A 26,934-nucleotide genomic window follows, 5' to 3' on the forward strand; every position below is an offset into this window, starting at 1 on the left:
GCTGATGAGTTTATCAGGTCTCAGCCCACGGGCGGGGAATCTCCGCACCCACCACCGGGCGGCCCCATCCACCAGCCCGGCCCGCGGCGGCCGCCGTGGGGGCGGCCAGGAAGGAGTTAAGGTCGGTGTGGATGATAACGGCCCTTTGTGTCACCGAGGGGGGGGGAAAGGAAGGGCTCAGCCCCTCCGCGGGGGGAAAAGCCACTCTCCGTGGGCGATGCTGGCGGTGCTGGCCGTGCTCTGCGGCGCGGTGACGGTGGCGGCGACGACGGGGACAACCGCGCTGACACTAGCGGTGGTGTTACCCGAACGCAACCTCACCTACCCGTGGGCTTGGCCACGCGTGGGGCCGGCGGTGCGTTTAGCCGCCGCCGCCGTCAACTCCCGGCCCGATTTATTACCCGGTTTTACCCTCCGGTGGGTTTTCGGGAGCAGCGAGGATGGACACGGCGTTTGCTCCGAAATGGCCGCGCCGTTGGCCGCCGTCGACCTTCGGCTCGCTCATCACCCCGACGCTTTTCTGGGACCCGGTTGCGTCTACACGGCAGCACCGGTCGCCCGGTTCACCAGCCACTGGCGCCTTCCACTAGTGACGGCGGGTGCCGAAGCCCACGGCTTCGACGACAAGCGAGAGCAATTCGGGTTGACCACCCGCGCCGGCCCCAGTCACCGCAAACTGGGTGAACTGGGCGTGCAGCTCCATCGGCGTTTCAACTGGACGCGTCGGGCTTTACTGGTTTACTGGGACGAGAAGGTGGACGACCGGCCGTACTTCTTCGCCGCCGAGGGGTTGTACGTCCAGCTGCCCACCCTGCGCAACCTCACCGTCATGGACGTCGTCTTCCGCGACGGCGGCAACTTCTCCTTCATCATCCAGGAGATCAAGCAGAAGGGACGCAGTGAGTGACGGGGACACACACACACACACACACACCGGCGGGGGGGGACGGGGTGGCGGCGGTGGGGTGCCGGTGCGGTGTGTGGATGGGCACGGCTGTGCGCGGCTCCGCGCGGGTGTTCACGAGTGTGCGCAGCTCCACGCAGCTCCACGCGGGTGTAGACGGGTGTGCGCAGCTCCGAGCGGGTGTACGTGGGTGCGCACTGGTGTACGTGGGTGTGCGCGACTGTTCGCGGCAGCGCACGGGTGTTCACAAGTGTGCCCAGCTCCACGCAGCTCCACGCAGGTGTAGATGGGTGTGTGCAGCTCCGTGTGGTTGTATGTGGGTGCGCACGCCGGTGCGTGGGTGTGCACGGCAGCACACGGGTGTGCGCGGCTCTGCCTGGGTGTTCACGAGTGTGCGCAGCTCCACACAGCTCCACGCGGGTGTAGACGGGTGTGTGCAGCTCCGTGTGGTTGTATACGGGTGTGCACGGGTGTTCGTGTGTGTGCGCGGGTGTTCACGGCAGTACACGGGCGTGTGTGGCAGTTACACGGGTGTGTACGAGCGTGCGCAGCTCCACGCGGGTGTACCCGGGTGAACGCGGCTGTGCACGGGTGTTCACGGCACTACGGGGGTGTTCATGGCTGTACACAGACGTTCCACATGTGCGCACACGCGTGTGCAGCCCTGACCCCTCACCCTGAACCCCCACCCCACGTTGTGCCCCACCGGGAGGTGCTGAGCGCGGCCGCCTGCCCCGTGCCCCTCCGGCCGGGTGTCCCCGTCCCCACCGGCTGCTCCCGTCGGAGCCGTCCCGGGTGGCACCAGGGAAGCGGGTGACGGCGGGACTGGCACCGGGTGGGTGGCGTCCGGCCACCCCCGGCCTCGCCATCTTGCTGCTTCACCTCTCCGGGTGCTATTTCGGGGCCCCACGCTCGCGGTGGGTGACACGGTTGAGCCCCACGTCAGGCACCACCCCGGGGTCCCCCCCGTGCCCCGGGGAGGCCGGCGGTGGGGCCGGTGGCACCCACCAGGGTCACCCGCCGCCCGGAATCAATCTCTGCCGCCGGTCTGGGCCGCAGGGAGGAGGAAACGGAGTCGGGAAAACAGGAAACCTCGGCCTGGCGCCCGCAGCGGAGGGCAGGGTGCAGGGTGCAGGGTGCAGGGTGTGGGGTGTGGGGTGGGGGGGTGGCAGGCGGCGGGGTTTGGGGACCCCCCCGCTCCCCAGCATCTCGCTCAGCCCCGTGACCCAACTGCGCGCCCTCTCCCGCGTCGCGCGTTACCCGGGGACCTTCGGGGGGTCCTGGGGACGCAGGGAGGGGGTCTCGGGGTGCCATGGGGGTCTGGAGGTGCTGTGGGGATTTTGGGGTGCCACGAGTCTTCTCGCCTCGCCCCCCACCCCGCGCAGTCGTCTACGTGTGCTGCGCCCCGGAGACGCTGCGGGAGCTGATGCTGCAGGCGGGACGCGAGGGGCTGACCCGCGGCGACTTCGCCTTCTTCTACATCGACATCTTCGGGGCCAGCCTGCAGGGCCGGCGCTTCCCCGAGCCCCAGCGGCCCTGGAAGCGGGGGGACCGCCACGACGCCAGCGCCCGACGAGCCTTCGAGGTGAGCCCCGGGGCCCCCCTCCGACCTCCACGGCCACCCGCCCGCGTGTGGGGCTGGAGCTGGTGGAGCAGCCCCACGCCCCCCCCCATCTCCCCCCACGCCGGCTCGCTCCCCGCTGCTGGCAACCCCCGAGGAGGAAGGAAAGGAGATTAATGCCCCCCCCCGGGCCCAGCTCGGCGCCCCTGGGGTAGAGGCTGGTCACAGGAGGAAGGACGGGCACCCCCCGGGACCCCTGTTCCCAAGGGGGGTGCAGCCGGCCCCGCTGCCAGCTGCTCCCCCCGCCCCATCCCAGGCCGTCACCATCATCACCTACAAGGAGCCCGAGAACCCCGAGTACCGGCCCTTCCTGGCACGGCTGAAGGAGGAGGCACTCGCCCACTTCAACTTCTCCATGAAGGACGGCTTGGTGGGACACGCAGGGGGGGCACCGGAGGGAGCTGGGGACAAGGGAGGGAGCTGGAGCTGCTCAGGGACACGGGATGGAGCTGGGGACAAGGGGACAAGGGGGCACAGGATGGAGCTGGAGCTACTGGGGGGCATGGGATGGAGGTCGGGGTTGTGGGGACGTGAGATGGAGCTGGGGACAAAGGATGGAGCTGGGGACAAGGGGACATGGGATGGGGATGGAGCTGGGGGTTGTGGGGACGTGAGATGGAGCTGGGAACAAGGGGACAAGGGATGGAGATGGGGACAAGGGATGGAGTTGGGGACAAGGGGACTCAGGATGGAGCTGGGGACAAGGGGACATGGGATGGGGATGGAGCTGGGGCTGTGGGGACATGAGATGGAGCTGGGAACAAGGGGACACGGGGACAAGGGATGGAGCTGGGGACAAGGGGACATGGGATGGGGATGGAGCTGCTGAGGGACATGGGATGGAGCTGGGGACAAGGGGACACAGGGACATGGGGACAAGGGGACATGGGATGGAGCTGGGGACAAGGGGACACGGGGACATGGGGACAAGGGGACATGGGATGTAGCTGGGGACAAGGGGACACGGGGACATGGGCTGGGGCCAGGGCAGAGGATGGATCTGAGGCTGCTGGGGACGAGGAGCTGCGGGATGACGTGGGGCTGCTGGGGACGAGCGGACGGGGACCCCGGCTGCGCCCCGTCCCCGAGCCGTCTCCGTGCCCCCAGATGAATTTCATCGCGGCCGCCTTCCACGACGGGGTGCTGCTCTACGCCCAGGCCGTCAACGAGACGCTGGAGCGGGGCGGCTCCGTCACCAACGCCTCCGCCATCACCCGCCAGATGTGGAACCGCACCTTCTACGGTGAGCCCCGGCCTGTCCCCTCCCCGTCCCCACCCCTGTCCCCGTCCCATCCCCGTCCCCGTCCTGGCCGGGTGCTGCCTGCCAGGTGCCCACCTGCTCCTCTCCCAGGATGGTTTTTTGGGATTGGACGCCCCCACCCATGGGCTGGGGTCCTCGGGGTGCCCCCTCCTCAGCTCCCCCCCCCCCCTCTGTCCCCAGGTGTCACTGGTTTCCTGAAGATCGACGAGAACGGGGACCGGGAGAGTGACTACTCCCTGTGGGACATGGACCCCGTGCGGGGGGACTTCCAGGTGAGCCCCGGCGCGGGGGCAGCTGGTCCCACAGGGCAGCCGGGGGCCTCCTCCCACCCATTTCTTGTCCCCCCCACCCCACCCCGTCCCCCCCCCCCAACCCCTCCAAGATCGTGGCCAACTACAACGGCACCACCAAGAAGATCAAGATGGTGCCGGGGCGTGAGATCCACTGGCCGGGGAACGTGGTCCCCTCTGACGTCCCCCCCTGCGGCTTCGATAACAGCGACCCGCTGTGCCGCAAAGGTGAGTGGTGTCGGGGGGGGGGACACACACACACAGGAGACCCCCGCCCCGGGCACCCGCCAGCCCCTCACCGCCCTCCTCTCGCTGTGCAGCCAGCCTGTCCACCCTGGAGGTCTTGTCCCTCGTGGTCAGCCTGATCCTCCTGGCCATCACCGTCACCTCCTTCTTCATCTACAGGTGGGGGTGCCAGGGTCGGGGAGGGTGAGCCCCCACCCCTCAGGCTGAGCCGCTGTCCCCGGAGGTGGGGGGACACACGCGGGGGGTCTCACCCTGCCCTCCCGGCGCAGGAAGCTGCAGCTGGAGAAGGAGCTGGAGGCCGAGCTGTGGCGTGTCCGTTGGGAAGACGTGCAGATGAGCAGCTTGGAGAAACACCTCCGGAGCGCCGGCAGCAAGCTCACCCTCTCCCTGGTGAGCACCCAGCCCGTCCCCAGCCCTGGGACGGGGACCCGGGACCGGGCTCACCCCACGTCCCTTCTCCCAGAGGGGCTCCAACTACGGCTCGTTGATGACCACGGAGGGGCAGTTCCAGGTCTACGCCAAGACGGCGTATTACAAGGTACGGGGGGGGTGGGAGTGGGGATGGGCACCCACCACCCCACTGGGCAGCCATCACCTCACCAGGCACCCACCACCCTGCTGGGAACCCGTCACCCCGCTGGGAACCCATCACCGCACTGGGAACCCGTCACCCCACTGGGAACTCACCACCCTACTGGGAACCCATCACCCTACTGGGAACCCGTCACCCCACTGGGAACTCACCACCCTACTGGGAACCCATCACCCTACTGGGAACCCGTCACCGCACTGGGAACCCACCACCGCACTGGGAACCCATCACCCTACTGGGAATCCATCAACCCGCTGGGAACCCACCACCCCGTGTCTCCCCAGGGCAACCTCGTGGCGGTGAAGCACCTCAACCGCAAGCGCATCGAGCTGACGCGCAAGGTCTTGTTCGAGCTGAAGCACGTAGGTGGAGCCCAGCTCAGCGCCGCGCGGCGGGAGGGGGGTGACCAGCTCGGTGTCCCCTACGCGGGCGGGGAAGTGCCACAAACCTGGTCCCACACCCTGCTCCACCTCAGATGCGGGATGTCCAAAACGAGCATCTGACCCGCTTCATCGGCGCCTGCACCGACCCCCCCAACATCTGCATCCTGACCGAGTACTGCCCCCGCGGGAGCCTCCAGGTACCGGCGGGGTCCCGGCTCCCCGACAGCCGCCCGGGGCCGGACGTTCTCCCTCCTGTGCCCATCACCCAGCGTCGGGGCTGCCCAGAGTGGGAAGGAGCCGACCGCAGCGGGCAGATGGATTCCGTCCCCAACCTCGGGGCCCATCCATGGTGGGGGGCCAACAGTGTGACCCTCGTGTCCCCAGGATATCTTGGAGAACGAGAGCATCACGCTGGACTGGATGTTCCGCTATTCCCTCACCCATGACATCGTCAAGGTAACGAGCCGGTTCCCACCGGGCACCCAGTTCCCACAGGGGTCCCCCGTTCCCGTGGAAGTTGGGGGACAACCAGTTCTGACCACTCTCGGCCCTGCCAGGGGATGCAGTTCCTGCACAACGGGGTGATCGTCTCCCACGGGAACCTCAAGTCCTCCAACTGCGTGGTGGACAGCCGCTTCGTGCTGAAGATCACGGACTACGGGCTGGAGAGCTTCCGCGTGGCCCCCGACGGCGAGGACTCCCACGCGCTCTTCGCCAGTGAGCGCCCCTCAACCCCCGACCCTGGGAGTAACCCCTCCCCGGGGGCCCTGCCCGGCCTGAGCCCCCTCCCTGGTGCCACAGAGAAGCTGTGGACGGCGCCGGAGCTGCTGCGGATGGAGTCGCCGCCGGCCCGCGGGACGCAGAAGGGCGACGTTTACAGCTTCGGCATCATCCTGCAAGAGATCGCCTTGCGCAACGGCGTCTTCTACGTGGAGGGGCTGGACCTGAGCCCCAAAGGTGTGCAGGAGGGTGTCAGGGACCTGTTGAGGGGTTGTTTGACCACCTGATGAGTTTTTGGCCCCGATGAGAGATGCTTGGACCAGCTGATGGGGTCTTGGACCTGTTGTGATGGGTGCTTGGAGCAGCTGATGGGTGGTTGGACCTGCTGTTGGGTGCTTGAACCAATTGATGGGTGCTTGGACATGCTGTGATGGGTTGTTGGACTTGCTGATGGGTGCTTGGACCAGCTGATGGGTTCTTGAACCTGTTGTGATGGGTTCAAGGACCAGCTGATGAGTGTTTGGACCTGCTGATGTGTCCTTGGACCTGTTGTGATGGGTGCTTGGACCAGCTGATGGGTGCTTGGACCCACTAGTTGGTCCTGCTGGCAGGTTATTGGACCTGCTCTTGGGTGCTTGGACCAATTGATGGGTGCTTGGACATGCTGTGATGGGTTGTTGGACTTGCTGATGGGTGCTTGAACCTGTTGTGACGGGTTCTTGGACCAGCTGATGAGTGTTTGGACCTACTAGTGGGCGCTTGGACCTGCTGAGGGGTTACTGGACCTGCTGATGGGTGATTGGCCTTGCTTGATGGGTGCTTGAACATACCGTGCTAGGTGCTTAGCCCTGCTGATGGGTTGTTGGACCTGCTGTGATGGGTTCTTGGACCCGTTGATGAGTTACTGGACCAGCTGACGGGTTGTCAGACCCACTGGTTGGACCCAGCTGACGGGTTGTCGGACCCACGGGTTGGACCTGCTGGCAGGTTATCAGCCCTGCTGGTGGGGTGCTTGAACCAGCTGATGGGTTGTTGGACATGCTGATGGGTGCTTGGACCCACGGGTGGGTGTTTGGGCCTGTAGAGATCATCGAGCGGGTGAAGAGTGAGGAGCGCCCCAGCTTCCGCCCCTCAGCCAACGTGGGGTGCCACATGGAGGAGCTGGGCCAGCTGATGCAGCACTGCTGGGCCGAGGACGTCCTGGAGCGCCCCGACTTCAACCAGATCAAGGTCCAGCTCCGCAAATTCAACAGGTACATCCACCTCCCCCCGCCCCGGGGTGGGTGACGTGTAACCCCCCAAAAAAAGGGTCCCTGGGTGGGTGCTCACCCCCTGCCCGCAGGGAGAGCAGCAGCAACATCCTGGACAACCTGCTGTCGCGCATGGAGCAGTACGCCAACAACCTGGAGGAGCTGGTGGAGGAGCGAACCCAAGCCTACCTGGAGGAGAAGCGCAAGGCTGAGGCTCTGCTCTACCAGATCCTGCCCCAGTGAGCACCGGGGGGGGGGTCCCCGGCCCTCTGCGCACCCCCTTACTGCTGGGCATCACACTGGCATCCCTGCCTGCCCCGGGCTGGGGTCCCCCATGCATGTCCTGCATGGTTGGAGGGGGCTGGAGGCAACAAGGATCCCCCACAGGGCATGGGGCTGGGGGTGTTTGGAGGGGCTGGGGCCCCCCCTGGGGACCCCCGTGTTGCTTGGGGCTGGGAATGCTCAGGGTGGGGACCCCAAGGAACTCCGTGTGGCTTGGGGCTGGGGGTGTTTGGAGAAACTGGGGACACACACACCCCCCCCCCAAGACCGCTGCATGGCTCGGGGGGTGCCTGAAGCGACCAGGTCCCCCAACATGGTTCAGGACTGGGGGGGCTGGGGGGGCTGGAGACCCCAGGAGCCTCCTGCCATGGCTCTTTGGGGCTTGAGGGACCTAAAGGGGCCAGGAATGCCCCCGGCCCCCCCTCACGGCTCAGGGCTGGGGGTCCTCAGAGGGCTGGACACCCCGATAAACCCCCCCCTAGAAGGCTGGGAGGGGTTGGGGGGCTGTTTCCATCCCCCCTCACCCCCCCGCCCCGTCCCCCCCCCAGCTCGGTGGCGGAGCAGCTGAAGCGGGGGGAGACGGTGCAGGCGGAGGCTTTCGACAGCGTCACCATCTACTTCAGCGACATCGTGGGGTTCACGGCGCTGTCGGCCGAGAGCACCCCCATGCAGGTGGTGACGCTCCTCAACGACCTCTACACGTGCTTCGACGCCATCATCGACAACTTCGACGTCTACAAGGTGAGGACACGCCCGCACACGCGTGAACATACATGTACTGTGGGTCAGGCCCCAGGGCCGGCGTCGCACCCACGGCGTGACCCTGATGGTGGGTGGGGTGGGGGGGTGGGGGGGTGTCCCCCGTTACGCAGGTGGAGACGATCGGGGACGCCTACATGGTGGTGTCGGGGCTGCCGGTGCGCAACGGGAAGCTGCACGCCCGGGAGGTGGCTCGCATGGCCCTGGCGCTGCTGGACGCCGTCCGCTCCTTCCGCATCCGCCACCGGCCCCAGCAGCAGCTCAAGCTGCGCATCGGCATCCACACGGGTCAGCGGGGACGGGGACGGGGACGGGGACAGGGACAGGGCACCCACACGGGTCAGCGGGGACGGGGCACCCACACGGGTCAGCGGGGACAGGGCACCCACACGGGTCAGCGGGGACGGGGACGGGGAGGGGGACAGGGCACCCACACGGGTCAGCGGGGACGGGGCACCCACACGGGTCAGCGGGGACAGGGACAGGTCACCCACACGGGTCAGCGGGGACAGGGACAGGGACAGGGACGGGGACAGGGCACCCACACAGGTCAGCGGGGACGGGGCACCCACACGGGTCAGCGGGGACGGGGACAGGGACGGGGACAGGGCACCTCTATGGGTCAGGGGGGTGGGGACATGGCACCCACCTGGGTTCATGGGTGGGGGGACACAGCAGTGACACGGGCCAGCGGGGACAAGGGGACAGGACACCCATCCCTCACACGGACCCCAGCGACAGCGGGGGGACACCAGCACCCAGGGGGACAGTGGGGACACCGCGGGGGGGGAGCCCCCAGCCAGGGGGAGCCAGATGGGGACTTGGGGCCCTGGGGGGGGACTGACCGGGGGTCCCACAGGACCCGTCTGCGCCGGCGTCGTGGGTCTCAAAATGCCCCGGTACTGCCTCTTCGGGGACACGGTGAACACGGCCTCGCGCATGGAGTCCAACGGCGAGGGTGAGGGCCCGGCCGGGCACCCCTGGGTGCTGCTGGGGGTGGACTGGGCACCAGTGGGTGCTGCTGGGGGTGGACTGGGCACCAGTGGGTGATGCTGGGGGTGGGCTGGGCACCCCTGGGTGATGCTGGGGGTGGGCTGGGCACCAGTGGGTGATGCTGGGGGTGGACTGGGCACCCCTGGGTGATGCTGGGAGTGGGCTGGGCACCAGTGGGTGATGCTGGGGGTGGGCTGGGCACCAGTGGGTGATGCTGGGGGTGGGCTGGGCACCCCTGGGTGATGCTGGGGGTGGGCTGGGCACCAGTGGGTGCTGCTGGGGGTGGACTGGGCACCAGTGGGTGATGCTGGGGGTGGGCTGGGCACCCCTGGGTGCTGCTGGGGGTGGGCTGGGCACCCCTGGGTGATGCTGGGGGTGGGCTGGGCACCAGTGGGTGATGCTGGGGGTGGGCTGGGCACCAGTGGGTGATGCTGGGAGTGGACTGGGCACCAGTGGGTGCTGCTGGGGGTGGGCTGGGCACCCCTGGGTGATGCTGGGGGTGGACTGGGCACCCCTGGGTGCTGCTGGGGGTGGGCTGGGCACCAGTGGGTGATGCTGGGGGTGGACTGGGCACCCCTGGGTGATGCTGGGAGTGGGCTGGGCACCAGTGGGTGCTGCTGGGGGTGGGCTGGGCACCAGTGGGTGATGCTGGGGGTGGGCTGGGCACCAGTGCGTGCTGCTGGGGGTGGGCTGGGCACCCCTGGGTGCTGCTGGGGGTGGGCTGGGCACCAGTGGGTGCTGCTGGGAGTGGGCTGGGCACCCCTGGGTGCTGCTGGGGGTGGGCTGGGCACCAGTGGGTGCTGCTGGGGGTGGACTGGGCACCAGTGGGTGATGCTGGGGGTGGGCTGGGCACCCCTGGGTGATGCTGGGGGTGGGCTGGGCACCAGTGGGTGATGCTGGGGGTGGACTGGGCACCCCTGGGTGATGCTGGGAGTGGGCTGGGCACCAGTGGGTGATGCTGGGGGTGGGCTGGGCACCCCTGGGTGATGCTGGGGGTGGACTGGGCACCCGTAGGTGCTGCTGGGGGTGGGCTGGGCACCAGTGGGTGCTGCTGGGGGTGGACTGGGCACCCCTGGGTGATGCTGGGAGTGGGCTGGGCACCAGTGGGTGCTGCTGGGGGTGGGCTGGGCACCAGTGGGTGATGCTGGGGGTGGGCTGGGCACCAGTGCGTGCTGCTGGGGGTGGGCTGGGCACCCCTGGGTGCTGCTGGGGGTGGGCTGGGCACCAGTGGGTGCTGCTGGGAGTGGGCTGGGCACCCCTGGGTGCTGCTGGGGGTGGGCTGGGCACCAGTGGGTGCTGCTGGGGGTGGACTGGGCACCAGTGGGTGATGCTGGGGGTGGGCTGGGCACCCCTGGGTGATGCTGGGGGTGGGCTGGGCACCAGTGGGTGATGCTGGGGGTGGACTGGGCACCCCTGGGTGATGCTGGGAGTGGGCTGGGCACCAGTGGGTGATGCTGGGGGTGGGCTGGGCACCCCTGGGTGATGCTGGGGGTGGACTGGGCACCCGTAGGTGCTGCTGGGGGTGGGCTGGGCACCAGTGGGTGCTGCTGGGGGTGGACTGGGCACCCCTGGGTGATGCTGGGGGTGGACTGGGCACCAGTGGGTGCTGCTGGGGGTGGGCTGGGCACCAGTGGGTGCTGCTGGGGGTGGACTGGGCACCAGTGGGTGCTGCTGGGGGTGGGCTGGGCACCCCTGGGTGATGCTGGGGGTGGACTGGGCACCCCTGGGTGCTGCTGGGAGTGGACTGGGCACCAGTGGGTGCTGCTGGGGGTGGGCTGGGCACCAGTGGGTGATGCTGGGAGTGGACTGGGCACCAGTGGGTGATGCTGGGGGTGGGCTGGGCACCCCTGGGTGCTGCTGGGGGTGGGCTGGGCACCCCTGGGTGCTGAGGGACCCGCCTCCCGCCAGCGCTGAAGATCCACACCTCGGCGGTGACCAAGGCCGTGCTGGAGGAGTTCGGCTGCTTCGAGCTGGAGCTGCGGGGGGACGTGGAGATGAAGGTGAGTGCCGGCCCCCCCCAACAGCCCCGGCCCCCCCTCGATGGCTGCCCCAGTGGGGGACCCTCAGCTGGGCCCCCCCTCTGCATCCTCATCCCACAGCTCTGCCGGGGCAACGGGGCCCCCCCCGCACCCCAACCTTGGGGCAATGAGCCCCCCCCCCGCACCCCAATTTCTGAGACAATTGGACCCCCCCTGCACCCCAACCCTTGACCCAATGGGCACCCCCCCACCCCAACCCCGGGGCAATGCCCCCCCCCTCCCCCGCCCCCCCTTGACTGCCCCCCCTCTCTCCGCAGGGCAAGGGCAAGGTCAGGACCTACTGGCTGCTGGGGGAGCGCGGGAGCAGCACCCGGGGCTGACCCCCCCACACCCCCCGCAGCACCCAGAGCCCGCGGGGCTGGTCCCGGCAGCACCCCAAAGGCCCCCCCCTGGGGCCGGGGCCAAGCGGGGGGGGCACCGCCAGCAGATGGGGGCTGGGCTCACCCCCCCCAACTGCACCGTGCTCCCCAAGCTGGACCCCAACAGCTCCCGGGGGGGGGACACACACACAGACACCCCCCCCGTCCCCAAGGGGCTGGGGGGGGGACACGGGGGTCGGTGCCAGCCCCGTACGCCGGGGGGGGGGGTCACTAGAGCTCTAATTTTTGTAATAAAGCTGGTGTGTATGGACTCGCCGTGGGTCTCAGTGGGGTCCCCCTGCGCCCCCCCCCCGCACCCCACATCGGGTGTCCCCACGCACCCTGGTCCCACTGGGATATTGGGGGGGGGCCTCCGGGGGGGTCCCCAAGTGGCAGCAGCCTCACAGCGCCCAAGCACCCCTGCCGGAGGGGGGGGCGTGGGGGGGGGCTTTGAAAGAGGGGGGTACCCCGGGGGGGTATTTTTAGGGGGGTTCTGTGGGGCCGGAGGAGCGGGGCTGGGGGGGGTCCCGAGGGCAGGGGACTGGGGGGGCTGCCCGAAAGGGAGCGTTGGGGAGGGGGGGGCCCGGCGATGCACGCCCCCGGGGGGGGGGGGGGGCCCGGAAGGGTCTGGGAGGATCCGGGGGGGTCCCGGGAGGGTTCGGGGGAGTCCCGGGGGGGGTCACGGGTTAAGTCCGGGGGGTCCAAGGAGATCCGGGAGGGGTCCCGGGAAGATTCGGGGGGTTCGGGGGATCCCGGGGGGGTCCCGGGAGATCCGGGGGGTCCCGGGAGGGCCCGGGGGGGTCCAGGGAGATCCGGGGGGGTCCCGAGAAGGTCCGGGGGGGTCCCGGGAGATCCGGGGGGTCCCGGCAGGGTCCGGGGGGGTTCGGGGGATCCCGGGGGGTCCCGCCCGCACGCGTCCCCTCCGGCAGCGGGGGGGGCGGAGCGTCCAGCCGGGGCATGCCCCGCCCCCTCCGCCCCATTGGCCGAGCAGCCCTCCACGGCCCCGCCCCCCCAGGGCGTCTTAGCCGCGCTGTCACTCCGAGCCGTATCTTCGCTGCCATTGGCCAGAGCCGGGAGGGGGCGGTCACTTCCGTCCGCCGTGCGCTTCCTCTTCCGCCCGGGCCCTCCCGTCCCTCTCCCAGTGACTTCCGGTCGGCGGCGCTGGGCGGGGGGTGCGGAGCCGCCGCTCCCCTCCCCCCGGCACCGAGACCCCCGCCCCGCCGCCCGGCGGAGCCTCCCCCGGCCCCGGCGGCGGCCGCAGCGCCCGCCCTGCCCTGCCTCGCACCGCGGGACCTGTCACCCCCCCCCCCGCGGGGGGCCCCCCCGGGACTCCCTCACCAGAGGCCTCCCCCGGGGGCCTCCCCACCCCCTCCACAGGCCTCCTCTGGCACGGCCGACGGGGACCCCCTCCCCCCCTCCCCAGGACACCCCCGCCCCGCCCCCAACTCCCCCCGGGATCGCTCCACAGCGCCCTCCCGTAGGGCCCCCCCATAGCACAGCCCCCCCCCAGCACGGCCTCAGGCCTGCCCTAGTCAAAGAGCAGCCCCCCCCCCCGCTAAGGGGAGACAGCCCTCCGTAACCCCCCCTCCCCGTCTGGGGTGAAGCCCCTGGGGAGCAGACGGGGGCACCTGCCCCCTCCACCCCACTGCTCCCCATTGCAGGAGCGGGGGGTGCTCCGGAGGGGGGGGGATTTCCCATAAACACCCCCCTCCCTGTCCTCCCCCGAGGAAGAGCTGGGGGGGGGGGGGGGGATAGCCAAGCAAAAAGAGGGGGGGCTCCTCTCAGGTCAAGCCCCCTGGATAGGGGCTGCCTTCCCCCCTCTCCTCCCCGACCCCAGCCATGGAGATGCAGAAGGGGAAGGGGGGAACAGCAGGAGGAGGAGGGAAGTTGCTGGTCTCCACTCTTCTGGATGCCAAGGATGAGATGGAGGAGGTAGGTGCCTGGGGAGGGGGGCAGGGGGGCTCCCGGGGGCGGGTGAGGGGCTCGGCCCCGCGCGGGGTGCGGGCAGGGCGGCCCACGCTGCTCCCCTTGCCCGTCCCTGTGCGGGGAGGGGGCTCGCTCCGCAGAAACCACCTCGCAAGCGGGGTCTGCCCGCCCGCCTCGCCCCGGCCGCAGGTTGTGGAGCGGGGTCGTGACCCTTGCCTCGTGCCTGAGCACCGACACAACTCATCTCTCCGGTATCTGGGAAAGTTTCTGACCCGTGTTCGCCCCCAGTGCTGTCCTGCCTCCCACCGAGCTTCTCTTCCTGCACTGGGAAAAGAGAGCTGGTTCTTTTACAGGTGGGGAAGGTTTGGGGTCTCCCCAGGATAACGGGGGGTCTCTTCCTGGTGCGGAGGAGCCTGGGGAAGAGCCGGTAGCGCAGGGACCTGGGCGAGGTGGACACGTTGCTCAGGCCCTGAGTTACACCTGGCTCGCAGGGACAACTCGGCCCGTGTTCAGGGCTCTTCCTCAAGCTGGTGTAGGGGCGGCTTCCCCGGTGCCACGGGTGCTCTCGTGGCAGAGACTGGTTGTTTCTCGTGGGACGGGAACGGATGTATTTGGGGCCCGTGAAATGGTGCAGACAAAAAAAAAAACAAAAAACCAAAAAATCAACACGTTGGATTTCAGTTGCAGGAGAAAAACAGGGTGGTAACTGGAATGACTGGGTCTCAAGGTCTGGAAACTGTCCTTTGCCATTTGGAGTGTATTTATATTCCTTCAAAGCACCCGTCGGTCCCCATGTGTGTTTTGGGTCCTGTCCAGGTCTGGACAGAACGTTCCCAGCTTTGGACCGTGCAAGTCTGCGAGCCCGGCGTGGCCGGGAGCTTTGGTTGGGCTTGAAAATCATCTGCAGGCTACCAAAGTGGGTCTGCTGGGGTCCGGGTGATTCCCACCCGGATCCTTCCCTGAGAGCGTGGGGTCTGGGAAGGAGCCGAGTCGATGAGCGTGCTGGAGCTCCGGTTTGGTGATGGGGTCGTACCCAGACAAACGCAGGTACCAGAAGGAGAAGACTTCCCAGAGACAAGCCTTGCTTAACTGGCAAGCCTTCCTCCCGTCCCTCTTCAACCCCTGGAAAGCAGCACTTTTGACTAAAAGCCCAGTCAGTTGGAAGAAATTGGTTCAGGCGTTAATTATACTCCTGAGCGCTGATGGATTTACTGTCACAAGTTTCATGTTTCTTGTGTTAAAGACTCCAACCAACAGGAAACAGAGTGTACACAGGAAAAACCGTGCGTGATCCTTGCACATTGAGTTTTCACAGTAAACAGGCTGCCATGTTTAGGGAAAAACCTCCTCCAGTCTTTCCCTTTGGCAGTCGTCGCAGCTGCTGGTGGCAGTAAGTCGAACACATCTGTTTTGGAGGAGAAGGAGGTGACTGGAAGGACTGGAGCTTGTAAAATTATATCTCGTACCACGTGTTAAACTGTTGTCTCGTTCCGCTGTGGGTTTTGGTAGAGGCAGCGGAGCTACGGGAACGTGAACCATTAAACTTGTTAGAAAGGTAGAAAAACTGTTTTCAAACAACCTCCGTACCTGGCAGGAGGGAGTTGGTGCCTCTCTCGTTTGTCCCAAGGAGGGAAAACCACACCCTGATCCTGCGAGTCTGTCAGCAGGTCTCGGATCAAAGACATTATCTGACGCTGAACTTCCTTGCAAAGCTCTTCTGGTGGTTCATTGGCTGCATTATCTGCCAACAAGTTGTCTTATTTCTCACTGGGATTTTTCTAACTCTGTTTTTCAGCCGCTGGATCTTGTCCTCCCTTTCAAATAATTCATCTGCTTTAGATTTGAGATTTTCATGGGTTTTGCCCCATTGCTTTTTCATAATGCCGATGCTCGGCCTGGAACAAAGCCGGTTTCACAAAGGCATTATCTCTGCATTACTGACCAGTACATCTTCTTTCATATTGCCTTGGAGTGGAGAACTGTTGACCTCTTTCTCAATAGCTTCTTCACTGCAGCCCTTTTGATATGCAAAGGAGTCGCTAATCAGTTCCATAATTGGTGTGATGTGTTTGCATTTTAATCAAGAAGTGACCGTGTAGAAATTACCTTCTTGTAACTTGCTTATTGCCTGTCTTAGGCTGCATTTGCTGCTTTTTTCTGCTGCAAACAAGTCACTGCTCCATCACCCGCAGGCTCCAAGGAACCTCCAGGAAAGTCAGACCTCGTTTTGCCGGCACCCAGGGACCCCCGAGTCGCTGCCATGGCCAAAACAGTTCAGGGAGCTCCACAGCTCTGGCGTGGGAGTGGTGGCACCAGCGAAGAGGGCAGGGCACGTCTCCCTCACCCGGCAGCAGAGCTGTTTGTGAGGAGTTTAATTTAGAACAACTTGCCCTGCGAGTTGTAGCGTGAGAGCGAGTCAGAGAGGGACCTGGGGGGGTTGGTTGCCAGCCGGATGAACGGGAGCCAGCAGGGTGCCCAGGTGGCCAAGAAGGCCAATGGAGTCCTGGCTTGTGTCAGCCCTGGCATGGCCAGCAGGGACAGGGAAGGGATCTGAGCCCTGGGCTCGGCACTGGGGAGGCCGCCCCTCGATTCCTGGGTTCAGTTTTGGGCCCCTCACCCCAAAAAGGCCACTGAATGACTCGAGCGTGGCCAGAGAAGGGCAGCGGAGCTGGGGCAGGGTCTGGAGCACAGGTCTGCTGGGGAGCGGCTGGGGGAACTGGGGGGGTTCAGTCTGGAGCAGAGGAGGCTGAGGGGAGACCTCCTGGCCCTCTGCAACTCCCTGCCAGGAGGGGGCAGAGAGGGGGGGTGAGTCTCTGGAGCCAAGGCCCCAGCGCCAGGCCCCGAGGGAATGGCCTCAAGCTGCCCAGGGCAGGGTCAGGCTGGCTCTGAGGAAGGATTTCTGTGCAGAAGGGGCTGTTGGGCGTTGGAATGGGCTGCCCAGGGCGGGGGGGAGTCCCCGGGATCCCTGGGGGGGTTGAAGAGTCGGGCTGACCCAGCACTGAGGGCCCTTCTGTCGCCGTCCCTGGGGTGGCACCGCGAGGTGGGGAGAGGCTGTGGCGTACCCGGAGTCGCGCCGCTCTGCTTTCCCCACACCAGAGACAGACACCGGGTAACACCAGCACGTGGCCCTGGGCAGGAGAAACCCTTTCTGCCCTGCGTGAAGAAGGAGCAGTTAATTTCTCCGACACTGAGTAGAAGCCTTTGCCGTTTGCTTCTCCAGTATTTTCATGCCTGTGCTCTTGGAACTTACCACTCCTGACTTCGTGGCTCTTCCCATCACTCATCCCTCGGGGTGTTTGCGTGCAAACATCTGCTCCTGCTGTTTATTCTCAGCCAGAAGTTGCTCAGATGTTTGGTGACGAGAACAGAAGGTTTCCAGGCTGCTGCCCCGCAGCCCGGGGTTCCCGCACGGGTGGGAGCGGAGCAGAGCCGCGGGATGACACGGGCTCTGCCGGGGGCCGGGGTGTCATCTCGGGGTGCAGCTCCGCTCTCAGGGCGAGGATTGACAACCCTCCCTCAGATTCGGCCTTCGCCCGACCGCGTCTTAGCCTCGTATCAAAGTGACATCAGTATTAGTATCGCTGAATAATCACACATTTACTTTTTGGCTCTTTGAGCGGTGTCAGCGGAGTATTTAAAACCCAAACCTGTGAATAAATAAACATGGCTGGAGCGGCAGCTTCTCCAGCTGGCGGGAGGTTCGGAGCCTTGACGTGAGCCAAGAAGGGCTGTTGCGTGGCTGTTTTTCTGTCCCTTCAGGTGTTTGGGTGGGAATCTTGTCCTGGCGAGGATGTGCTCGGTGTATTTGTTCCTCCCCGTTTGTGACCTTTGGCTTTTCTCTGTTTCAGAGACTAGAAAGGTGCGTGGGCATCGTGACTTCGCTGACCAACGGGCTGTCGGAGAGGGAAGCTAACGATGCCCTCAATGCTCACGTAAGTGTCGTCTCGAGAGGTGAGAAATCCTGCCTGGATGAAATAATTTGTGGTTTATTGTACCTGCACGGGTCTCTGTCTGAGGGAGCGGGCGTGCGAGCTGTTAGCGAGCCTGGGGGGAACGGAGCCTGCTCTGCCCTCGCGCCTCCTGTCGAGGATTCCCAGAGCTATTACAGTCAAAAGCCAAAACAACACCGCGGCTTTAATTCTTCTCTAATCACCTATTTGGAAGCTGAATGCAGTGCAATTTCTTGCTGAAATCCGGCCGAGTGTGTGTGTGTCTCTCCCAGCACGTGTGTGCCCGCGCGCGGGAGCCTGTCGCTGCGCCTGGGCCGCCCGCGTTTGTGTTTCTCCCGTGGTTTTTTCCACCCCTGTGCTCCTCAGATCTGCTTTCTCCCAACCTCCAAACAGCCAGACCACTGGAAAGGGCACGTTCAGCCTTTCTGCTGAGGGATGGAGCATTTATTTCTAACTCTGTGCAGTCTTAAAATACTCGCCAGCAAGCTGCAGATGTTACCGTATAAGGAAAACCGTCGTGTGACACGTTAATGGCCTCTCAGATGTATCGGTTGCATTTTTTTTCCTCCCCAGAACACCTTGGGCTGTTGGAGTCAGTGTGTACCTTCCAGAGTTGCCTTCCCTTAATGGGAAAAGGTTGGCAAAACCCAGGCTGGATTTCAGAGCTGGGAAGTTCATGAAACACTTTCCCACTTGGACAAACAGGTCGTAGAAAAAAAAAATCTGTGAGAGGAGCCTGGGCAGGTCCCCAGCCCTCAGGGATTTGCTGCTCTTCTTGCCTGGGGCTTTATTGCCCCTCAGTAAGGAGGTGCCCTGAAGCAGTGCTGCTAAAATCACTGGAAAGCTCTGGGTATGGAGAGGTTTGCACCAGAATTAACTTCTCAGCAGGGTACAAGTACAGGAGACCCTGGATGTTTTCTGTATTCCCCTGTGATCCTGCTCTGAATTCCTCCCGGGCTGCTGGGTGCTCTCTTGGCCATTTGGTGGGTTTGAGCAGGGTTTCCTCCTCCTGTTGCTTTACTGACCTTCCTCTCGCATCCCGTCTGACCTTCCTCTCGCATCCTGTCTCGCTGCTCACCGATGCCACTTGGCGTTTTTCTCTCTCAGATATGTAAAGGAACCCCCCAGCACGAGGAGATCTGCCTGGGTCTTTTCACTCTGGTCTTAACCGAACCTGCTCAGGCACAGAAGGTAAGGCACCCGTCACCAAAAGTTTCTCCACGAGGGATTTTCCTTTCCAGGCGGCCGGAGGTTGGGAGCTGTGGAAGTTTTGGGGCTCACACAGGTGTCGGAAGGTGCCTGGCTGGAACCCTCAGCACTGAGCAGTGGGTTTTGTCACAGGGCTTGGACTGTTCCTGGTTTTGCTGCGTCCCCGTGGCACAGGGGCTGCAGCAGCGACTGCTCGGGGGAATGCAGGCACTGCCACCAGGGCAGGGAGCTCAGCTGGGTTCTTTCACAGCCCTAAAATTAATTGGGTTTTGTTGTGGGAGATGAGTACTGATTCTTCAAGAAACTGGAAGGCCTTTCCCAGTTTCAGCCTTGCCTTTGGCGGCCCAGATTTGTCTGCTGGAAGCCAGATGTAAATGTGAAATAATCACCTAGACTAGAGGAGGGACGTGTTCAATTCCCAGAGAAAATTGGTTTTTAGCAGTCCACCTCTCTTAATTTCACAGACCGGATTTAATTTTTAAATAACTCTTTTATTTTTTCAGTGACGCCGTAAACTCTGATTTTTTTTTTTAAATTGTAGTTACTCACCTCCAGGAAGATGAGTGTTTTGTGTTCTTAAAGATCTTGGATGTGGATTTGGTGCTGTCGTGACAAACTGGGGGCACTCGGGGAGGGAGTTGAAAATGATGGGGGTTTTTTTATAGAAACCAGACCCATTTGTAGCAGCTACAAGGAAAAACAAAAGCCCTGTTGGAAGGGCTGAGCGTGGCGAGCGATACCCGGGGGTCCTTGGTTGGGTGCGTTTCAGTTAACGGGCGTTACACGGAGTTTGGAAGGGTTGAGATGGGCTCTTGGAGTCGGCAGGGTCTGCTCTTAGGGATGATCTGTAAATCCTGGTGCTGCGCTGGCCTGACGACGACTCGTTCAATGATCTCTCTTGATGTAATGACTGCTGTGAGGGCAGAGCTCTCTGCACCGAAGCCGTAGATCCGCGTTAGCTCCCGGGACTCACTGCTGCCTTGACGTTGCTGGATGGGCTGGTTCTTTTCGAGGTACAGCTCCGTTCCCCAGAAATCACCTCTTGAAAACAAAACACACTTCTCCTGGGAGTCTTCTTTCGGTGTGAGTCAGATATCTCTTCCGTTAGACGGCCGCGGTTTGCTCTGTCTCCTCGTTGGCTTGAGGCCTTCCCAAACCCCGACCGCACAGTCCCCAGCTCTGTTGTCCTTCAGCTCTGGCCCGATTCTGCCTTGTAAACCTGGAGAGACAGAGCCCAGCCGAGGCTCGGAGCGCCGCTGAACACGTCCTTGTTTCCAAGACGCTGCAGGAGCCAGAGAATTTCTAGTTGCTGACGAGCAGCGCTCGACGCGATGGTCTCCGAAGGGTGAACCTCCTCCGCGCCCGATAAAATGCTCCTGTCCCCTCTAGGATGTGGTGGAGCACAGCTGGGATGTGGTGGGGAGCATCCAGACTCCCTTCACTCAGCATCAGAGTCCCGGGGCAGGTGCTTCCATTCCCTGGAAGCCAAGTTTGAGCGATTCTGAGCTTTCCATCTGCGTGCCACTCGCTGGCCATCCCGTGTGAGGGGTTGAGAGAAACCTGCCCGGCCCGTTCCCCTCTGGGGTCTCCTGGCAAGGAGGAGCCAGGGCTCAGGGGTCCGGCTCCCCCAGGCTGGGGCCCGGCGTTGCTGCTCCTGGCCATGTTAATTAGAGGTGGCTGCTCCTCCTGCTCTTGTCAGATCTGCTCTTTGGAGCACGTTACTTTTCTTAGGGAGTAATTGGATCTGCTGCGCTCTGATGTCATCTGTCGCTGCCACCTGCCCTGTATGCAGACAGGAAGCCAGTCAGTGATTTTCTGCCAGGCTTTGGGGGTGAGTTACTCCTTGCCTTTGCTCCCTGCCTAGGAAGAGGGGTTAACGCTTGCCTCACTGGTAAAGCATCTTGTGAGAGCTCTGAAATGATGGCACCGAGGGCAGAGCTCTCTTCTTCCTCCGGCGAGAAGCCCGGGATGCTCAGCACCACCAGCGCCACTCGTCGGCAACATCCATTCCCACATCAGGTCACGGGGGAAGAGTCACAACCTCGAGTGAGCGTCGAAGCCGACGAGCCGGTGTGGAAACGGCACTACTCTGAATCAAGAGGCTTCATCCTCCCGGGACCTATTATTTTGCCAAAAATAATCCCCAAACCCCTGTAGCTGGCCGTGTTTGCATCCAGGGGTGTTTTAGAGCTGGGTGCCCGAGAAGCTGAGCAGGGGGAGCAGCGCGTGCTCCAGTCCCAGCGCGCTCAGAGGCGTTTTGTGCCCTTTCCCCAGCGCCTGCAGATCCAGGTCGTCTCGCACCGTGGCCTCGCCGGTGCGTGGCGGGGAGGGGGAGGTACAGGTACCCCCTCTTCCTCCCGGAGAGGCTGTTTACAACACATCTCCCTTCCTTTTGGGGAAGGGGCTCGAGCTGCCCCGTCCCCTCGCTGCTGGATTAAAGAAGTGGTGGCACAGCCCTCCCCTTGCTGCGGCTGAGGCACGCAGGTCTCCTCCTCCCCCTTTGTTGCCTTGACACTCCAACCAGGAGAGATTAGCTGTGCTAAAACTCGTCCAGCTGTGAGGAGGGACACTTGACCGCCTTCAAATATCAAAGTGACAGCGACTGATCCGTCAGATCTCCCTCCTCCGCCTGGCACCTCTCACTTTAATTAACGCTCTGCTCCGGGATCAGAGAGCACGCAGCCCTCCCCGCAGATGAGCCCAGCGCTTCCCTGACATCTCCTCCGGCGTCTGTCTGCCGTGTGCCTCTTCTGTCCTGGTGTTGGGCAGGAGGGGGGCCTCTCTCCTCCACTCGAGAGCTGTTTTCTTTTATTTTTCTTCTCCCCTCATTTAAAACGAACATTTATCATTTGTTCCTTCCTGCTAATTAAATGGCCTGTGCGAGTGGTGGCTCCAATCTGCCGAGAGAGCGGGGAGGAGACGATGGATTGTTTGCAGCCTTGGCAATAATCAAGAAATTCAGGTTCTCTCCCCACCCCCCTCGCTGCTGGAGCCCTGAAGATTTTTCTCCAACACCTTCCTCAGGATCGTTGCTCCCAGCCTTGTGCCAGAGGCCGTTAGGCCGGGGTCTAGTCTGACCCAGGTAAGCAACCAGTGGGTGATGTGCCACGCTGCCCTCACCCTGGTGAAATGGGACTTGTTCTCCTCTGGCCGGTTGTGCTTTGGGTCGAGGATCAGCAACATCGTAGGTGTGGTTTGAGTTCTGTTTTTTCGCAGTGTTCGCTTATGGGATTTGAGGAAGTATGCAGTGAGCAAGGTGAAGAGCTGCCAAACTTCCCTAGGTAACAGGATTGCAGTGTCCTTCCTCCTGGGACTTAAATACTCAACCAGAAGTAAATCCTGTGGGGCGTTTCTTCATTTGTTGCGGCTCTTCTCCCGAAGATGCTGCCAGAATCAGTCCAGCTGGTCAGGGACTAATCCACGTGGTCCGGGGTGTATCACAGGACCTCTCGGTGCCTTTAAATGTGGATGTGGACGGTGCACCTCGCACACATCCAGCAGAAAACCAAACCCTAGGCGTTTCACCCCCAAAAAACACGATTAATTCTTTGAACACAGAAGAAGCTACTGACCACCTAGAAAAGCTACTGAGATGATAAATGTTCATCTCGTTGCTGCTCCCGAGGGTGCAGAAGTGCACCTGCCTCTGGGAGGGAAGCGCCGGGGCGGTGGGTGCTCGTCGCCCTGTCGCCGAGCACAGGAGGGGGGGTCCGGGCAGGGCGGGGACCTGCCAACACCAGCGTTTCCCAAACGAAGTAAAAGCTCAGTCGGAGTCGGGGCAGGGCACAGCAGAACTGGCATCCCACATGTCCTGGGCCACCTCTGTCCCATCGGGGTGATGATCTACGTGTTTCTTTCCCAAAGCTGACGCTGTGCAGGGAGATGTTGCACATTCCTGGCCAGGTAGAGTCCTCTCTGTGGAGACTTTGAGTCTGGCTCTGCTTTGTGGGCATCCATTTAGCATTTCAAAAGCAATTAAAGGCTCCAAAGAGTCTACACCTTCTTGGATTCGTTTTTTTTGTGTTTGGGAATTTTTTTTTTATATATATATATATATTTTTTTTTTTTTACACGGCACTATAGGAAAATGGGATGGAGAAATCCTGAGCACAGGGAGTCTGATCAAAGAGATCTTTTGAGGCCTCATTAACTCTCTAAAGGAGGATGCAGAGACCAGACCCTGCTCTCTGGAATATCATGACATTTACTGGCACAAATTAACATTCATACAGAACCACTTAGCAAATTACTTCCTAATCACCCTCCAGCCCCTGCTGTCCTGAGCAGAGGGGAAGGGAGAGCCAGCACCTTTGCTTTCTGGCCCACGTTTTGTCTGGCTGCTGGTGGCAGACAAGTGTGGAGAAGGTCCTTCCTTTCCCTGCCCTAGTTCCCTCTGCCCATAGCCCAGCCCCAGCAGATCCGCCGGTTTGGACTGCGGGCAGGATGTCTGGTTTTCTAACCCAAAACGAGCCAACGCTGTAGCATGGTTTTGAGCCAGACTGTCTCCAAATCCAGCTCTGTCTGATCGCGGGAGTCTCGTGTGAGCAGGAGCGGGTGGCGCGGGGACGACGTGTCTCTGCTCCTGCATCTCCACAGAGCTCCCCCGCCGCCGTGTCGAACCGGCATCACGTCGTAGTGACCCCGAGTCCCGTGGGCGTCTTCACAGAATCATCTTAGTGCAGTTCCAGTTGCCACTGGTGCCAGGGAGATGGGAGCAGCGTGGGGCTTAAGCGATCTGGATGTGTCTCTTTATTAACTGACCCCTCCTAAAGGACCCTTGTCTGTTTTTTCTCCCTAGAGTTGGTCTCTCCAGAGCCGGGGCTGGGATGGGGGGACAGGGACGCCCGACAGTGTCTGTTCTGCACTGAGAAATCTTTGGCTCCTGGGGCTAAATCCAGCTGTCAGTTTATAACGCCCCAGAGGATTAACAGCTCTCCCCGCCTAGCCCTGGGGTGCTGATTCAGGTCACCCCAAGGGAGTCTGCCTGCCTTAATGTTCTTTCCCTGAGATTTGCTTATTTGCTGTTCTCTGGTCAGGTTTGATAAAACCGTTGTACATTTTCCGTTGCGGTCCTTCATCTATAACCATCTCCCGTTCTTCCCTGCCGCAGTGCTACCGGGACTTGGCACTGGTGAGCCGAGATGGCATGAACATCGTTCTCAACAAGATCAATCATATTCTCATGGAGAAATACTTGAAGCTGCAGGACACTTGTCGGACCCAGGTGAGGAGGTTTTCTCCCCAGAATCGCCCCTTTCACACCAACCAGGCAGAGGGTTTGTGAGCATGGAGGGGATGTGTGTGGGGGGGGGCTTGTTGGTGGAGCTCCTTTGCTCCGTGTTAAGGACTCGCCTCCGGAAGGGAACCGTGGTGGCATTTGCCAGCCGAGGTGCTGGGGAGAGCTGTCGTGGGGGAGGCTGTGACAAAAGCTGCCCTGACCTCTCCCTCTTCCCAGCTGGTGTGGTTGCTGCGGGAGCTGGTGAAGAGCGGGGTGCTCGGAGCGGACGGTGTCTGCATGACCTTCATGAAGCAGATCGCAGGTGGGTTGTGCCACGGGGGCGAGGGGACCATCGCTGCCCACACCCCCCCACCCTGCTCGTGGCAGCAGGCTGGGCGCTGCCGGCGCCGTGCCAGGCCTTGGCGTCAGAGCCGGAGCCACCAACGCAGCCGGGTCCCAACAGGCCTCGCCAGTGTCTCTGTGCCCAGCTGACAGGCGCCGAGCCTGCCCCAACCTGTCTGGGGAGGAAATCTCTCCGGGGAGGATGGAGCAGGGGATAAGCCTTTAAGGGTCTGTTGCTCCCAACAGCCTCTACGAGGGGTGAATCACAGAGCCAGGAGGCTTCTGGCAAATGCTGGAACAGCCAGGAAGTGTACTGGTTCCTGTTGCTGCCAGCTTTCACCCCGCGGCGCTGCGCGAGAGCACCGGGATCATCTTGGTCCCTGCTCTGACCTCTGGGATAGCAAGAGCCGCGTGTCTGCAACTCGTCAAAGACACAGGAGGCTGCTTCACCCCTCACAAAGTCAGTAGCTCCTCCAGGCAGCTGGCGCTGGCCCTGTGGTAGCCCGTAGCGTGTCCCCCGACCCGCGGTGTGAGCACCCTGCGGCTGTATGCACACGCACACACATGCACACGCCTTTCCGGCTTCACAGGAACGGTGCCTCTTCCGTGTTCTCTGCTCCGTGCTGGCCGCTGACGTCCACCAAGGAGGAATTAATGGCCCACCGTAAAACCTGACATTGTGTTTTTATTGTGTGCGCCTGTGACACGGGGCTGGGCAGCCCGGCTTGGAAATTGCCGTGTCTGCTCTTCAGGGGAGGAAGAATGGGGAGGGGACAGAGTCCTGAGTGCGAGCCAAGCTGCCCTGGCCCTGTTGTCACAGTGTAAACACTGTGTAAACATTTTAAAAACCACCGGTGAAGGCATCCCTTGTTTCCCCCTCGGTTGCACCTCCCCGTTCAGGGCCCCTTCTGTTCTGGAAGGACGCCGCTGCCTCACTTCTCGCTGCTTTTACGATGCCTTAATTGTTATGATCCCATTGTTTTGCCTTGCCTGCTTTAGGCATTTTCCGTGCCCCTGCGAGCAGGAGTCCTGCTCTGCTCCCAGCGATGTCAGCCAAAGGCTCCAGCTTCGTGCCGAAGGCCCACGCTGAGGGTGTGAGGCACCACTTTGACACCTGGCCTTTATTTCGGAGTTTGAGCGTTCTTTGCAGATGCTGTTTCCCCTTCGTAGGCTCAGCAGCTGCAAATGTTTTCTCCTTTCCAGCTACTGAATCTCAGCCGTTTCTGGCTTCTCCTTTGCTTCCCAGAAGGACAGTGACTGACTCCATGTTATCACAGTTGTTTTGCAACGGAGCTGTTGCACCAAAGACCCCCACGATGTCCCGACAGAAGGGCGCTTGTACCTAAAAACGTGCTATACGTAGGAAAAGCCAAGCATGTGTGGCAGGCAGAGCAGGACCAGGCAGGACTCTGTGCTCCAGATAAGGAGCAAACTCCTTAATCAGTTTTGCCAGACCAGGCTGCAGGGATCGAAGCGGTCGGTGGTTCGGTTGAATCTGGCAACGGAACCGCACCCGCTCATCCGACCGGCTTTTCTCTTCCCTGCTCAGGTGGGGATGTGACAGCGAAGAATATCTGGCTGGCTGAGAACGTCCTGGAGATCCTGACTGAGCAAAGGTAGGGCTGGTCAGGAGGCGCAGGCCGAGGCTGGGGTGAGGAGGGGGGGACGCTGCGCCTCGTCCCCCTGCCCAGGGGCCGCTTGTCCTGCCTGCCGCGGCGCTGGCGCGTTTCGGGGCGGGGTGTGAGCGGTGACAGCACGTGTGGGAGTGTGCTGATGGGTTTTCCTGTGCAGGAGACCTCAGCGTTCCCTTACTGCATTCCCAAGCATATTTTTCAAAGCCGTGGCAGGAATTTCTAGCTCTCGGAGCCCTCTCGCTGCAGGTTGTGCGGGGGAGTGTGTCCCGAAGTCCCTCCATTTTTGGACTAGATGATCTTCAAGTTCTGTTCCAACCTCAGTGATTCTGTTAGCAAAGCTCCTCTGCGGGGTTTGGAGAGGGGCTGCACCCCCCTGTCACATAAGAGGCTCTACCCAGGCTGATACCTCTCCCTGAGGCGGGTGGGAAGACCAGGGCAGGGTCAGGCTGGCTCTGAGGAAGGATTTCTGTGCAGAAGGGGCTGTTGGGCGTTGGAATGGGCTGCCCAGGGCAGGGGGGAGTCCCCGGGATCCCTGGGGGGGTTGAAGAGTCGGGCTGAGCCAGCGCTGAGGGGTCTGGGGGAGTTGGGAACACTCAGGGTGAGGTTCACGGTTGGGCTGGAGGAGCTGCAAGGGCTTTTCCAACCCGGGTGATTCTGTGACACGGCTCTTCCCTAACGGCTGGCACCCAGGACGTGGCCAGCCCACCCCTGGGCAGCGGGGTGCCATCACCTCGTGTGGCTGAGGAGCACGCCAGGCTCAGGAGCCGCATCCCAGGAATATTTCCTTCCCAAGTTTCCCGAGCTGTGAGGGAGGTGTTCCTTTTGGAGGTGTAGGACAGAGTTAATTGCCCAAAAAGCTTCCTGTCTTTAAACAGCTCCTGCTTCATCAGGGCTGCAACTTTAATTTGTTGTGGACAGGCCATCTGGGAAGTATTGTCCTACGGGCTCAGCATTGT

The 26,934-nt window shown here is 62.7% G+C and overlaps 2 protein-coding genes across 2 annotated transcripts in view; both read left to right on the forward strand.

Moving 5' to 3' along the window:
* The first annotated feature begins 217 nt into the window (after positions 1-217).
* Positions 218-11,913, forward strand: NPR1 (natriuretic peptide receptor 1). Its single transcript, XM_074928887.1, has 21 exons — positions 218-899; positions 2,290-2,489; positions 2,782-2,895; positions 3,633-3,768; positions 3,967-4,058; positions 4,169-4,304; positions 4,397-4,481; positions 4,592-4,712; positions 4,786-4,860; positions 5,199-5,276; positions 5,390-5,494; positions 5,682-5,753; positions 5,855-6,014; positions 6,099-6,254; positions 7,102-7,270; positions 7,360-7,506; positions 8,098-8,290; positions 8,422-8,596; positions 9,168-9,266; positions 11,210-11,301; positions 11,598-11,913. Exons 1-21 carry the CDS (start codon positions 218-220, stop codon positions 11,658-11,660), a joined length of 3,150 nt encoding a protein of 1,049 aa, XP_074784988.1. The 3' UTR covers positions 11,661-11,913.
* A 1,298-nt stretch (positions 11,914-13,211) lies between these two features.
* Positions 13,212-26,934, forward strand: part of INTS3 (integrator complex subunit 3) — a 43,813-nt gene continuing 30,090 nt past the window's right edge. The window contains exons 1-6 of the mRNA XM_074929237.1: positions 13,212-13,631; positions 17,474-17,557; positions 18,683-18,766; positions 23,895-24,008; positions 24,240-24,324; positions 25,894-25,960. Of these exons, the coding sequence (XP_074785338.1) occupies positions 13,539-13,631; positions 17,474-17,557; positions 18,683-18,766; positions 23,895-24,008; positions 24,240-24,324; positions 25,894-25,960 (527 nt within the window). The 5' untranslated portion in view covers positions 13,212-13,538. The remainder of the gene's footprint in view (positions 13,632-17,473; positions 17,558-18,682; positions 18,767-23,894; positions 24,009-24,239; positions 24,325-25,893; positions 25,961-26,934) is intronic.

The sequence above is a fragment of the Athene noctua genome, chromosome 29 (genome assembly GCF_965140245.1).
Source record: "Athene noctua chromosome 29, bAthNoc1.hap1.1, whole genome shotgun sequence".
NCBI classification, from domain to species: domain Eukaryota; kingdom Metazoa; phylum Chordata; class Aves; order Strigiformes; family Strigidae; genus Athene; species Athene noctua.